Here is a 15766-nt window from a genome sequence, read left to right as displayed (position 1 = left end):
TCTGCTGCACACTGTATTAGCAATGCGATTGGTGAGCAGAACTATGTTTCAGTAATTGACTTTGAGTCTTTATCTCAGGAATGTAGATAAAGATGAGTTCTGGTGCTATTAATAATAATAATAATAATAATAATAATTTATTTGATTTGTATGCCGCCCCTCTCCGAAGACTCAGGGCATCTCACAACAATAATAGAAACAATATTATAGTAGAACAAATCTAATATTAAAAAACATATAAAACCCTATCATTATTTAAAAAACCAAACAACACATTCATACCAAACATAAAACAAAGTATAAAAGAGCCTGGGGGAAAGGTGTCTCAACTCCCCCATGCCTGGTGGTATAAGTGAGTCTTGAGTAGTTTACGAAAAACAGGGAGGGTGGGGGCAATTCTAATCTCCGGGGGGGAGTTGGTTCCAAAGGGCCGGGGCCACCACAGAGAAGGCTCTTCCCCTGGGGCCCACCAAATGACATTGTTTAGTCCAGTGTTTTTCAACCAGTGTGCCGCAGCACACTAGTGTGCCGCAAGACATGGTCAGGTGTGCCGCGAAGCTCAGCTTCCGAGATCGGAAGCTGAGCTTCATTCTTTCCACCTCCTTTGGGGCCCTGCGGGAGAGCGCTGGCAGCAGCATCATCGGACAGTAGCCGGGGTGGCGGCTGCGAGCGGGAGCTCCAGGTCAGAGGCACCGGCAATGCCCTACCCAGCTGGAGATTCCCCGGCGGCACCAGGAAGTAGCCGGCAACGCAGCACCCTTTTCCAGTGCCGCACAAGGAGCCAGGCATTGGAGTTTGGGGTGAGGAGCGACGGAAGTGTGGAGGCTGGTGCCGCGACCGCCCCCACCCCCCAGTGCCTCCGGCCCCCTCGCGCCCCTGGCTTCTCACCACTGATGCTCGCCCGATCCGCCCCTTTCTCCAGCTCCTCCTGCAGCGGTGGCTGCAGCAGCGGCGAGCGCTCAGAGAAAACCTTCTCACAGCGGAGGTCGGTGAAGATTCTTTGGAACGTCGGGGGGGTGTGCGCGCGCGTGCCCCATCCCCCAGCCAGCCGACCCGGAACATTTAAAATAAGAAAAAGCCTTGCCGGCCTCCACAGAGAAGAAAGGAAGAGAGAGAACAAGAGAGAGAAAGAAAGGAAGAGAGAGAAAGAGAGAGAGACAGAATGAGAGAGAGAGAGAGAAAGAAAGAAAGAGACAGCAAGAGGGGGGAAGGAGGGAGGGAGAAAGAGAGCAAAAGAGAGAGGAAGGAAGGGAGAGAGAGAAAGATTTAGCAAGAGAGACAGAATGAGAGAAAAAGAGAAAGAAAGAGAGAGAGACAGCAAGAGGGGGGAAGGAGGGAAAGAGAAAGAGAGCAAAAGAGAGAGGAAGGAAAGAAGAGAGAGAGAAAGATTTAGCAAGAGAGACAGAATGAGAGAGAAAGAGAAAGAAAGAGAGAGAGAGAGACAGCAAGAGGGGGGAAGGAGTGAGAGAGAAAGAGAGCAAAAGAGAGAGAAAGGAAAGAAGAGAGAAAGAAAGAGATAGCAAGAGAGACATAATGAGAGAGAAAGAGAAAGAAAGAGAGAGAGAGAGCAAGAAGGGGGAAGGAGGGAGAGAGAAAGAGAGCAAAAGAGAGAGGAAGGAAGGAAGGAAGAGAGAAAGAGATAGCAAGAGAGACAGAATGAGAGAGAAAGAGAAAGAAAGAGAGAGACAGCAATAGGGGGAAGGAGGGAGAGAAAAAGAGGGGGAAGGAGGGAGAGAGAAAGAGAGCAAAAGAGAGAGGAAAGGAGAAAGAGAGCAAGGGAGAAAGAATGAGAGAGAGAAAGAGACAGCAAGAGGGGGGAAGGAGGGAGAGAGAAAGAGCAAAAGAAAGAGGAAGGAAGGAAGAGAGAAAGAAAGAGATAGCAAGAGAGACAGAATGAGAGAGAGAGAGAGAAAGAGAAAGAAAGAAAGAGACAGCAAGAGGGGGGAGGGAGGGAGAAAGAGAGCAAAAAAGAGAGGAAGGAAGCGAGAAAGAAAGGGGTGGAGAGAGAGAGAGAAAGAGGGAGGGAGAGAAAGAGGGAAGGAAAGAGAAATAGAGTGAAAGGGAGGAAGAGAGATTTTTTTGTCCAAACTTTTTTGCGCCCCCCCCCCATGTTCCCCAGGATTTTGAAAATGTGAATAATGTGCCGCGGCTCAAAAAAGGTTGGGAAACACTGGTTTAGTCGATGGGACCCGGAGAAGGCCAACTCTGTGGGACCTAATCGGTCGCTGGGATTCGTGCGGCAGAAGGTGGTCCCAAAGATATTCTGGTCAGATGCCATGTAGGGCTTTATAGGTCATAACCAACACTTTGAATTGTGACCAGAAACTGATCGGCAGCCAGTGCAAGCCATTGAGTGTTGACGAGACATGGGCATATCTAGGAAAGCCCATGATTGCTCTCGCGGCCGCATTCTGCATGACCTGCATGAATACAAAAAATGCCACATGTCCCCAAATTATGTCCGCAATACCTGCCTAGGGCGAACAAGGACAGAAGCACCAGCCTGAAGATGACGAGTGGGACCTCATCGAAACGTCGCCAGAAATTTCTAAATCCTACACGGGAAGAAACCCGCATATATCAAGACCGTCATATATATGTGTATATATATACACGTACAGATAGAATTGCCGGCTATCAATAAAATTAACTGCCTTGGAAATAGCACTGGGTTGGGCTGAGAGGCAAATAAGGAGCTGTGATGTTCCTTCAATACACCAGGGTGATTCAACACAAAAATATGTAACCCTTCCCTGGTACAGAGCTGAAGGGATTGGATACTGTAGCCTAGAGGATAATTCTCTGCCTTACAAGGCAAAGGTTGCAGGTTCAAGTCCCAGTGGGTATGGCTAGCTGATGAGACCAAAATAAGGCCGAAATAGATCTATCCTAGTCTCCCTTAATTTTTAAATTCAGCAAAAAAAAACATGTTACACACACACACACACACACACACACACACATATATATATATACCCACTAAAACTCTCATTGTGTATTGGACAAAATAAATAAATAAATAAATAAAATAAATATTGCACCGTATCCATGGTTTCTCTCATGCCTCCATTGAGCTACAGACTAAGCATACATTGTAACAATCATTAAGTCTCTTTAATTCAGACATTTCAGTGAAAGAATCCTGATCATCATAATCCTGCTCAACAAAGTCTTTCCCCTGGGATTTGAACTCTCATCCTCCAATGTTCATTTTCTAAGGTTTCCTAATAGAAAGGGCCAGAACTACTGCAAAACAGTAGCCCCAAGTCAAATCTTTGATTTTTTTTTCCACTAATGTACTAATCTCCAGCCTTCTTTCTGAACATGGAGACCCAGAACAACTTAAGGGTCCCCAGAGGACTTGTTGCTTCTCATTGTAATTACTACTATCCCAGTCTTTGTGACATCTTCTGCTACTTCTTCAATGAATGCCTTTCATGTAAAACTCAGACTAAAGCAACACAGAAGAGCCCTTGCATCAGCCTCTGGTCATCCTGAGTGTTATGTATGACATTTAGGGGAGGCAAAGACTGGCCTGTTGAATGTACCTTCCACTCCTTTCTAGGTGAAACTTATGTTGTCCTTGTCTGAATAACGAAAGTCATTTGCTTTTCCATTTTGTGAACATGCTTTGAATTTTTCTAACTCTTGTGATTTAGAAACAGAAGGGATTGATTCTGCCAAAGGAGAAATGAACCTCCTACTTTTGCTTCTGATATTTGGACTGACCCAAAGAAATTTTGGGAGGCTTACAACCAAATGCCCCCCAATTTTGAAACAGCCAGACAGAGAAAAACCCTGGAACTATTACGGGCCAGGAGACTATATCATCACTGTGTTTGAAACTGCAACAAATCCTCCTCTTGAACTGTTACAATTTAATGGGGCTCGGTATATCTCTCCTCTGTAAGTCACTCAATGTAATGGAGTTGCATTCCCTCCAATTGCATTTCTAGTACTTCTCTTCCTTTGTTGTTTTTCCAATTACTTCTAAATGTTGGCTGCATAGCTAGAGGTATAACAAGCAGGAAGAGGGAGATTGTGATCTCTCTATATAGAGTGCTGGTGAGACCACATTTGGAATGCTGTGTTCAGTTCTGGAGACCTCACCTACAAAAAGACATTGACAAAATTGAATGGGTCCAAAGACGAACTACAAGAATGGTGGAAGGTCTTAAGCATAAAACATATCAGGAAAGACTTCATGAACTCCATCTGTATAGTCTGGAGGACAGAAGGAAAAGGGGGGGACATGATTGAAACATTTAAATATGTTAAAGGGTTAAATAAGGTGCAGGAAGAAAGTGTTTTAATAGGAAAGTGAACACAAGAACAAGGGCACACAATCTGAAGTTATTTGGGGGAAAGATCAAAAGCAACATGAGAAAATATTATTTTACTGAAAGAGTAGTAGATCCTTGGAACAAACTTCCAGCAGACGTGGTAGATAAATCCACAGTAACTGAATTTAAAAATGACACAGTAACTGAATTTAAACATAGATCCATCCTAAGATAAAATACCGGAAATAGTATAAGGGCAGACTAGATGGACCATGAGGTCTTTTTCTGCCGTCAGACCTCTATGTTTCTATGTTGCATGTTGGTGACTTATTTTGATTTATAAAGCTCTCCTATTATACGAGACTCAATGTAAGGATGGGGCAGAAGAAAACCTAAAAGAACCTGAGAAAGACGTGCACAGAATGCAGAAGATCTTCTAAAATATGTGTTCATCCTATTCATACTAATTTTTATTTCATGTAGTTATTGGAAAATTGTACTAATTACCTGTCCTTTTAGAATAAGAATGACTTATTTTTAGAATTGTTTATATGGCTCACTTATTCCACCCTATTGTTGCTTTAATGAATCATGTTCATTGGAGTTATGAAATCATCATTGGTACAAATAAATATATATGTGACTATTGATCCTAGATGAAAGCTATGTCCATCCCATTTTCTCGACACTTTTGGAAATTAAATGGTGATATATGACATCATTTTCTTTCATTTTGGATCAGTATTGGTTTATTTGGTTGTTTTTATTGTTCATGATGATAATATAAACATATTTGTACAGTATTAGAAACACTGATCTGGCAGGAATGCAACCCTACATTTTTGTCATTCAAGTAGTCAACAAGAATTCCCAGCTCCTGCACAATCTCACACTTGGTTACAGCATCCATGACAACTATTTGAGCACACTTGCCACTTCAGATGCTTTGCTGGACACACTCTCTACTGGAGAAGCCAATGTCCCAAACTATAGCTGTGGAAGGAAAGACAATCTTTTGGCTCTTATTGATGGAGACAAAAGAGGCGTCTCCATCCAGATGTCAACTTTAGTAGGAATCTACAAAGTCCCACAGGTTGGTGTACGTGTGTTTATCTGTGGGTAAAATGAGTGGAATGTTGGTTTGTGAGCAATAGATTGCACCCTATCCTCTCTATAGAATTCAAGAGCTCTTTTGCACCATGGCTATTGTAGGTATCATGGTTAGGGATAGGGATCCACAGTGGTGAAGAGATAGGGATTGAGGCACCCATATCCTTATACTTGTTGTTAATGCTGTCTGTTTTATATTCTATATCTTGATATGGCTAATCAACAATAAGCCGTTCTCATATGTTCTCATATGTTGGATCTATTTAAAGCAAATATTTTGGTCTTGAACTTACCCCAAATATAACACTACATTCTTCATGGCTTTTTCAGATCACTTGTTCGTTTGTTTCAGAGGCTTTGAGTGACAAAAAACAATTTCCTTATTTCTACCGGATGGCTCCTAAAAATGGGATTCAATACCCAGCCATTGTCCGACTGCTCCTCCATTTCAGATGGACCTTGATTGGCCTCTTTGCTTCAGAAACAGAGAAGGGGGAGAATTTCATGAAGACTTTTACTCCAATGCTTGTGAGGAATGGAATTTGTGTTGTTATATCACAACTATTCTCAACAACTGTACCTGCAGCACCCTTCAGGGATGCTATCTGTAAATGGAGACAGGTCAATGTCTTTGTTTTCTTTACAGATTTTGCTACCATGATGGATGGAATTCGTCATGTTCATTTTGCACTTGAAGATCTGCCACAACCTGTTGAAGGGAAAATCTGGATCATCACACTTTTTGGACACTTGCCAGAGAAAAGTCACAGGTTTTACGAACATGTTCATAGTATTTGGCACTTTTATATCCAGGAAAGAGGGTATGGTGATACCTTTCAACCATTTATCTTTGTGGAACCACAATTTCAAAACAGGTCTTTTCACTGCTCTTTTTCAAAGTACATCTTTTCTGTCAAAGTCCGAAAAAGATGCACACAGAAAGAACCATTTGAGACTGAAGGTATCTCAAGATACAAGTACAAAAATGACCACCGTGTTTATAGTGTCATTAAGACTCTGGCCTATGCCTTGAACGCTGCATATTCCTCCAGATCCAAGAGGAGAAGGAAGAAGAGGTTAGTGGCTTCAAGTCTTCAGCCCTGGCAGGTAAGGGATTCTTACAAATATTCCTTGAGGTTAGTTCCTTTGAGAAAGGAATCTGAAGTAGAAGGGGGTAAACCATCTCAACCTACTTGTGCTATGAAAAGGTCAACAGATTTGGCCAACCTAGTTGCTTGGGTCATAATATTCCCTAGAGATATATTTTAATATTAAGCACTGCTGATTTTAAAAATGATCATGATGTGTGTATTTTTAAATGAATTCCTGTATTTATGGGTTTGTTATTAACACTATAGAATTTTATTTCAAGGTGATCCAAATGCTTCCTCCTGTAGGAATATCATTCTTTGGATGATCCCCCTGTGGTTTTCACTGTCAGGTTCCTGAATAAGCCTTAGTAGCAAGACACAATGCTGGTTTGCAATCCTCTTGACTTGACTTTTTATTTTATTATTATTATTATTATTATTATTATTATTATTATTATTATTATTATTATTATTATTATTTATTAGATTTGTATGCTGCCCGCCCGCCCCTCTCTGTAGACTTCTCTGGCATATGCTGATAAACACTGTTGAAGCAAACATATTATCAGATGGACCGCTACATACCAATGTGATAAGGTGGCAGCTACCACAGGTATAATGAAAATTAATTATTAATTTTCAATAAAAAGACATACAAACTTACAAACATTTAAACACATAGTAGGGGTTACAATTACCCCTCTTTTCTTGAAGTCAATTTTTAATACAGAAAAAAGGATAAAATCTTAAATCTTTAAGTCAAAATAATATTCTAGTTGAAAAGAAGAATTTTGTTTACATATTCTAATAAACATAGAGTTAAATTGATAAAAAAGAAAAACCAACAACAATAGCAACGGCTAAAAATATCAATAACATTTGATTATATTCATACAGTTTTCATAACCTTATTTTCAACTTTATTCTTATCTATCCATGTATAAACTTTATTCCAAATAGTATAAAAATCAGATTCTTCTTGTTCATTCAGCCTTCTTGTTATCATATCCATCTCTGCACAATCCAAAATCTTTTTAACTATCTCCTCTTTTTTGGGGACATCTTCCCCTTTCCAATTTTGTGCATAAACTATCCTGGCCGCTGTTAAGATATGTACAACCAGATAAAAAATATCTTTTTTATATTTCTGTTTAGCTATACCTAAAAGATAAAATTATCGGGATTTTTCTATTTCATGTAATGTAATCTCTTTTATCATTTTTTCTATCATTCTCCAATATGTCCGAGCTTTATTACAGGTCCACCATTGATGATAGTAGGAACCTATTTCATTTTTACATTTCCAACAATTTGGGGAGGTATTTGGGTACATCTTAGCAATTCTATTCGGTGGGAGGTGTAAAACATCTTAATTTGGTTTTCTTTTAAAGAAACAGAATTTGTCATCTTCTAATTTGTTATCCAGACTTTCTCCCACATCTCTAGATCAAACTCTTTGCCAAAATTTTTACACCAAGTTATCATATTATCTTTGAGAGTCAAGTCTATATTTTTATGTTCAATCATATATTTATATGTTTTCCCTATTAATTTCTTTGAGTTTGTGGTCAATAAACAACTCAAAAAGTTTTTACTCTTGTTAAATATATATATTTTGCTATCTTTTTGAAACTTTGATTGCATCTGTATATATTGCCACCAATCTATTTTAAACCCTTCTTCTTGCAGTTTATCTCTTGTTTTTAAATTCATTTGTTCATCAATTAATTGTTTATGCTTTGGTATTTTCCTATCCGATATCAAATTAGAATGGGATATCGCCTCTAGTGGGGATATCCAGTCTGGTACATTTAAAAAGTGATCTTTCTTAATGTCTTTCCATACTTCTAGTAAATACTTTCTTGTTGTATGTCTTTTAAAATAAGAATGTGTTTTTTCTTTATCATTCCAAAGGAAACCATGCCATCCAAGCATCAGGTCATGCCCTTCCAGAGTTAATCTTCTATTTTCTAAGATGACCCACTCCTTAATCCAAGTTAGTGCAGCTGCTTTATAATAGAATTTCCAATTAGGTAGAGCAAATCCACCTCTTTCCTTTATATCTTCTAAGATACTTAACTTTATTCTCACCTTCTTGCCCTGCCACAAAATTTTTTGAACAATTATTGTTAAGTCTTTAAAAAAATTTCCCCCTGGGTTTATAGGTATTACTTGAAACAAAAACAATATCTTTGGTAGAACGTTCATCTTAATAGTTGCTATTCTTCCCATGAAGGATATTTTTAAGTTATTCCATATTTCTAGATCTTTTTTAATTTCTTCAATTACTTTAACGTATTTGTCATTTTTTAACGATATAGTTTTAGCTGTGATCCACATTTCTAAATACTTTATTTTTTAACTATCTTCATATCTGAGATAATTTCTAATATTCTTTCCTGCATTTTTGTCATATTTTTAACTATAAGTTGTGTCTTATTTTTATTAATTTTTAAGCCAGCTACCTTACCATACTCTTCTATCGTAGCTATCAAGATTGGTAATGTTGTCAATGGATTTTCAATTATAAAAGTCATATCATCGGCATATGCTTGTATTTTATATTATTCTTTCCCAATGGTTATTCCCTGTATTTTATTATTAGCCCTAATTTTAATTAATAATGCTTCAAGGGATAAAATAAACAATAAAGGTGAGATTGGACATCCTTGTCTGACTCCTTTAAAGATTTCAAATTTTTCCATTTGTTCATTATTTAGTATAATTTTCGTTGTCTGTTTAGAATATATGGCGTCGATCAGATTCACAAATTTGGTACCAAATCTCATTTGGTTCAGCTGCATTTTAATAAATGTCCAATCCACATTATCAAATGCTTTTTTAGCGTCCAAGAACATCAAGGACATTTGTTTCTCTGGGTGTTGTTCATAGTATTCCAATGAATTAATAACCATTCTAAGATTGTTTTTAATTTGCCTACCCGGTAGAAATCCATTTTGGTCCTGATGTATTATCTCTTCTAAGATCTTTTTAAATCTTTCTGCATAAATTGAAGTAAATATTTTATAATCAACATTTAATAGCGATATAGTTCTATAATTTTGTATTTTATCTTTGTCTGTCCCAACCTTATGAATTAACATTATTAATGATTCTGACCATGCTCTTCCTCACTGTGCTCTTCTATATAGCGGATTTGTCTATAGTAATTCATGACTGCTGCCCAGTGCCCAGGTCTCCCAGAACAGAAACATGTCAATGGAGGCTTGGGAAACAGGATCTATGTTACTGCAGTTTAGATGGTAATCCAAAACCATGATGGCCATGGTGCACTTCCTGAAAGCTGAACCAATGGTTTCTGTGGCCTTATGATCTATTCTCATTGGGAACGGCCTTCTCTGAACTCCAAGTCTAATTCTGGTTCCACTTGGAACCATTCTAATAGCCTGTGCAGCAAGCCCCGACACATGCATGCCCTCTATAATGACCCATCCAATCCACCCTTAAAATGGTACATCAGCAAACATTCTGGTGAACCCCTCACCTTACCTGCTAACTGCTGGAATTCTCACATGTATTCAGTTGCAGGTCAGCCCCTTTGCTTGTATTTAGTAATGCCTCCTCCACCTGTTGTACTCTGGTAGTGTTCTCAAAGTGTTCGAGTATGGCTGCCAGAAACAATCCCAGGTCCCCCGTTTTCATGGCACGATCTGTATACAGGTCTGCCACCCAATCCGCTACTTCTCCTACCAGTGTAGCCGCCACTGCCATAACCTCATCCCATTGGTTATCCCAGGGTTGACTCAGCCTTCCATCCTTCCAAGTTTGGTAAAATGAGGACCCAGATTGTTGAGGGCAATACAAGAGGGGCGGCACACAAATATAATAAATAATAATAATTTGGAATATTATGTCAGGTACGTCCCTGATCCTGACTTCCCTCTTCTTTGTGGCAACCCCTGAGCTCTCAGAACACTGCTATTATATCACCCCTACCCAGTGAAGGGCTACCAAAACTTTTACTACCACACTGTGGCCGTGGCTTATGCAGGATGCCCTGCATTTTCTTAGAAACATACATAGAAACATAGAAGTCTGATGGCAGAATAAGACCTCCTGGTCCATTTAGTCTGCCCTTATACTATTTCCTGTATTTTATCTTAGGATGGAAATATTTTTATCCCAGGCATGTTTACATTCAGTTACTGTGGATTTATCGACCACGTCTGCTGGAAGTTTGTTCCAAGGATCTACTACTCTTTCAGTAAAATAATATTTTCTCACGTTGCTTTTGATCTTTCCCCCAACTAACTTCAGATTGTGTCCCCTTGTTCTTGTGTTCACTTTCCTATTAAAAACTCTTCCCTCCTGGACTTTTTTTAACCCTTTAACATATTTAAATGTTTCAATCATGTTCCCCCTTTTCCTTCTGTCTTCCAGGCCATACAGATTGAGTTCATGAAGTCTTCCCTGATACATTTTATGCTTAAGACCTTCCACAATTCTTGTAGCCTGTATTTCGACCCGTTCAATTTTGTCAATATCTTTTTATAGGTGAGGTCTCCAGAACTGAACACAGTATTCCAAATGTGGTCTCACCAGCACTCTATATAGCGGGATCATAATTTTCCTCTACCTGCTTGTTATACCTCTAGCTATGCAGCCAAGCATCCTACTTGCTTTCCCTACCGCCTGACTGTACTGTTCACCCATTTTGAGACTGTCAGAAATCACTACCCCTAAATCCTTCTCTTCTGAAGTTTTTGCTAACACAGAACTGCCAATGCAATACTCAGATTGAGGATTCCTTTTCCCCAAGTGCATTATTTTACATTTGGAAACATTAAACTGCAGTTTCCATTGCTTTCCATTCTTTCAACATCTTTCACTGCAAATTGGGTGTTCTGGGGTGGAGCTCCATTTTCACTACCCCACTGTGTCCCCCCCCACCCGGGCAGCAGCCCACCCCTGCCCCTAGTCCTTCTTTTCATCAAACCAGACATACCTAGCTCCAGCAACCGTTCTTCCTATTTTTTACTCCAACCTTGAATCATCTTTGTTGCTCTTCTAGAGTCTCAGGATCATAGAGTTTTAGAGTCCAGTGTTCCCTCTAATTTTTTGGGGGGGTGGGCGGAAAAGTATAGTGTCTGAGCGGCAGTCCCTTCGGGACTGGGCGGCACAGAAATAATAAATAAATAAACAAACAAATAAAAAACTCACCCTGTTTTGCCTCAGAGAATTTCAAAATAAAATACTGTACTGTGTGTCTATAACAGTGAGCTCATAATAGGGCAACTCTATCAATATCAAAATGCCACTTAAATAGTTGAGCTAGTTTCAAACTAGATTTTGATTTTCTTTCTCTCTTCCTTACTCCCATTCTTTTCCTTTCTCTTTTCCTTCCTCTCTTTTTTCTATCTGTTTCTCTCTCTTCCTCTCTTCCTCTCTCTCTCCTTCCCTCTCACTCTTTCCCTCTCGGCTTCTGGGCAGGTTTGGAAAACTCTGAGTTGATGATGATTTTTAAGTGAGCGATTGCTCACTGCTCAGCTTAGAGGGAACTATGATAGAGTCTCTAGAATATTTGCAAGTTAGACAACTGTATTAGAACAATTCAAATGTTCAATTATACAAAGACTAAGTGAGATAAGAAACCAAAAGTTTCTGCTTTAAAATTTTCTGGTTATTTCCATTTTAGCTTCATCCCTTTCTGAAGAAGAATGCATTTTGCAATCTTTCTGAGATGATAATGTACTTGGACCAAAATGGAGATCTGATAGCAGATCTGCATATTATGAGCTTGGTGGTTTTTCCTGAGGAAAGTTACATTGAAGAGCAAGTGGGACGTTTTGAAAGGCAGAGACTTATAATCAGCCAAGATTATGTTTCCCTCCTAAAGTGGCTCAATAAAGTAGGTTTAATATTCGCCTTTTTATGTTTTCAAAATCCTTATGACCTATTTCTAGTCACAAAGATGGGTGAACTTCACTGATAATTGAAATGTGTAAACTTATATTTTTTAGATAGATTTTAGTATCAATCCATGTGATCTTTTCCTGCTAAAATGGCTTTTAAAGGTGGGTGAACTATGGACATTATTCTATTTTTATAGCCTCACAATGCCTTTCAAGTAAGCACGTCAGCTATGTGGAGGATTGTCCATGAGAACTTAATGCAGGAACAGAAACTTTATTTTATTTATTTATTTATTTATTTATTTGTTTGTTTGTTTGTTTGTTTGTTTGTTCGTTCGTTCGTTCCTTCCTTCCTTCATTCATTCATTCATTCATTCATTTATTTATTTATTTATTTATTTATTTATTGGATTTGTATGCCGCCCCTCTCCATAGACTCAGAGCGGCTAACAACAATGATAAAAACAGCATGTAACTTACTTACTTACTTACTTACTTACTTACTTACTTACTTACTTACTTACTTACTTATTTATTGGATTTGTATGCCGCCCCTCTCCATAGACTCGGAGCGGCTAACAACAATGATAAAAACAGCATGTAACAATCCAATCCAATACTAAAATAACGAAAAAAAACCTTATTATAAAAACCAAACATACATACAGACATACCATGCATAAATTGTAAAGGCCTAGGGGAAAAGAATATCTCAGTTCCCCCATGCCTGACAGCAGAGCTGGGTTTTAAGAAATTTACGAAAGGCGAGGAGGGTGGGGGCAATTCTAATCTCTAGGGGGAGTTGGTTCCAAAGGGCTGGGGCTGCCACAGAGAAGGCTCTTCCCCTGGGTCCTGCCAAACAACATTGTTTAGTTGACGGGACCCGGAAGAGACCCACTCTGTGGGACCTAACTGGTCGCTGGGATTCGTGCAGCAGAAGGCGGTCCCTGAGATAATCTGTTCTGGTGCCATGAAGGGCTTTATAGGTCATAACCAACACTTTGAATTGTGACCAGAAATTGATCGGCAACCAATGCAGACTGCAGAGTGTTGGTGTAACATGGGCATATTTGGGGAAGCCCATGACTGCTCTCGCAGCTGCATTCTGCACGATCTGAAGTTTCCGAACACTTTTCAAAGGTAGCCCCATGTAGAGAGCATTGCAGTAGTCGAGCCTCGAGGTGATGAGGGCATGAGTGACTGTGAGCAGTGACTCCTGGTCCAAATAGGGCCGCAACTGGTGCACCAGGCAAACCTAGGCAAATGCCCCCATTGCCACAGCTGAAAGATGTTTCTCTAATGTGAGCTGTGGATCGAGGAGGATGCCCAAGTTGTGGACTCCCCCCCCCCAGAGTGATGGACGGAAAGATAAAATTGTCTTTGGGGGGCAAAACCCACAGCCACTCCGTCTTTTCAGGGTTGAGTTTGAGTCTGTTGACACCCATCCAGACCCCAACAGCCTCCAGGCACTGGCACATCACTTCCACTGCTTCTCTGACTGGACAAGGGGTGGAGATGTAGAGCTGGGTATCATCTGCATACTGATGATACCTCACCCCATGCCCTTGGATGATGTCACCCAGCGGTTTCATGTAGATATTAAATAGCAGGGGGAGAGGACCGATGCCTGAGGTACCCCACAAGGGAGCAACCTTGAGGTCGACCTCTGACCCCCCACTAACACCGACTTCAACCGACCGGAGAGGTAGGAGGAGAACCACTGAAGAACAGTGCCTCCCACTCCCAACCCCCGCAGCAGAAGGATACCATGGTCGATGGTATTGAAAGCTGCTGAGAGGTCAAGAAGCACCAGGACAGAGGATAAACCCCTTTATAGTTTCCTCAGAGTGTTTGGAAGACTTTAACACTATTGACCAAGGTGTCCTTGAGATGCTATAATCTGGAACAGGATGATGATACCTAGTTTGATATGTAATGTCTGCAAAGAAACAACTAAGCTTAGAGAGCACTCATCGGAATCCTGAGCAACAAATATTCTTTTCTGAAAAAAAAATGTTCTTTTTTAAATGAAAGAATTCCTTTTTTACAACATTTGCATATTGGTATTTTTTTCTTCTCCCCCAATATCTATACATATGGTTCCTTTTGTCCTGTATATTTTTTCCCTTTGTCCTATTCCTGGTTCGTTTTCATTGTAATTCCCTCTGAAAAAGTTTCTTTCCAGCCCTAATAAGTAGCTAATGATCTTCCTAGCTTGCAGGCTTGTATCAAGTACTTACAGCTTCTAAAAGTTTGCCCGAAAGTTTGTCATTTTTGCTGATTCAGCATTTTGCAACCCTTTATTTAGAATAGAATTTAGAATAGAATAGAATTTTATTGGCCAAGTGTGATTGGACACACAAGGAATTTGTCTTGGTGCATATGCTCTCAGCATACATAAAAGAAAAAGAGACATTTGTCAAGAATCATGTAGTACAACACTTAATGATTGTCATAGGGGTCAAATAAGCAATGAAGAAACAATATTAATAAAAATCTTAGGATAGAAGCAACAAGTTACAATCATACAGTCCTAAGTGGGAGGAAAAGGGTGATAAGAATGATGAGAAAAAACTAGTAGAATAGAAGTGCAGATTTAGTCAAAAGTCTGACAGTGTTGAGGGAATTTTTTGTTTAGTAGAGGGGTGGTGTTCGGGAAAAAACTGTTTTTGTGTCTAGTTGTCTTGGTGTGCAGTGCTCTGTAGTGATGTTTTGAGGGTAGGAGTTGAAACAGTTTATATCCAGGATGTGAGGGGTCAGTAAATATTTTCCCCGGAATGGTGATGTCTTGAGACCAGCTGTTGTTGATATATATACAAAAGCCTCCTCCCTTTTATTTCCCTGATAATTCTGCATTCCGATCTGCGCGAAAAATTTGGAAGCCTGGTAAATGCATACTATATTATCATCAATTTCCTCATTTAGCCAGGTTTCAGTAAAGCATAGGGCAGATGCGTTGTGAAAATCAGAATTGCATCTATTTAAAAGCAGTATTTCACCCATCCTGTTGGCAAGTGAATGTAAATTGGTAAGAAAGATGGAAGGGGGTGGGTTTAAATTCCCTTGTTCCTTAGTCTATTTAAAAATCCTGCCCTTTTACCTCTTTGTCTCTGCTGGCTGTGTTTGTTTTTGGTGAGCATGGTTGCCGGGAAATGGCTTCCTCCTGTGCTAAAATCTCCTCCATGTTTGTAAAGACAGATTGGGGTGAAGTTGCAGATAGCTGCTCCTTAAAGAAATGTTGGGCTCTTGAGTAGGAAATCCATTGAGAATTGCAGGGAATTTGAGGTCTCCTAGAACTCCCAATTTTTAGTCTTTTGAACTAAAGTTTTGCACAGCAGTTTTATATCATAAAGAAACTATGTGGCAAATTTCATCAAAATCTGAGATGGTAAGGTGGGGACCACTGGTC

The 15766-nt window shown here is 39.6% G+C and overlaps 1 protein-coding gene across 1 annotated transcript in view; it reads left to right on the top strand.

The window, feature by feature from the left end:
• LOC139158727 (vomeronasal type-2 receptor 26-like) overlaps window positions 1-15766 on the top strand; it is a 31928-nt gene that overhangs the window by 1356 nt on the left and 14806 nt on the right. Inside the window, exons 3-7 of the mRNA XM_070736056.1 lie at window positions 2479-2615; window positions 3660-3906; window positions 5085-5376; window positions 5724-6500; window positions 12141-12353. Coding sequence (XP_070592157.1) covers window positions 2479-2615; window positions 3660-3906; window positions 5085-5376; window positions 5724-6500; window positions 12141-12353 — 1666 coding nt within the window. The remainder of the gene's footprint in view (window positions 1-2478; window positions 2616-3659; window positions 3907-5084; window positions 5377-5723; window positions 6501-12140; window positions 12354-15766) is intronic.

Source organism: Erythrolamprus reginae, chromosome 2, assembly GCF_031021105.1.
Source record: "Erythrolamprus reginae isolate rEryReg1 chromosome 2, rEryReg1.hap1, whole genome shotgun sequence".
Taxonomy (NCBI): domain Eukaryota; kingdom Metazoa; phylum Chordata; class Lepidosauria; order Squamata; family Dipsadidae; genus Erythrolamprus; species Erythrolamprus reginae.
This window is presented reverse-complemented; position numbering and strand designations above follow the sequence as displayed.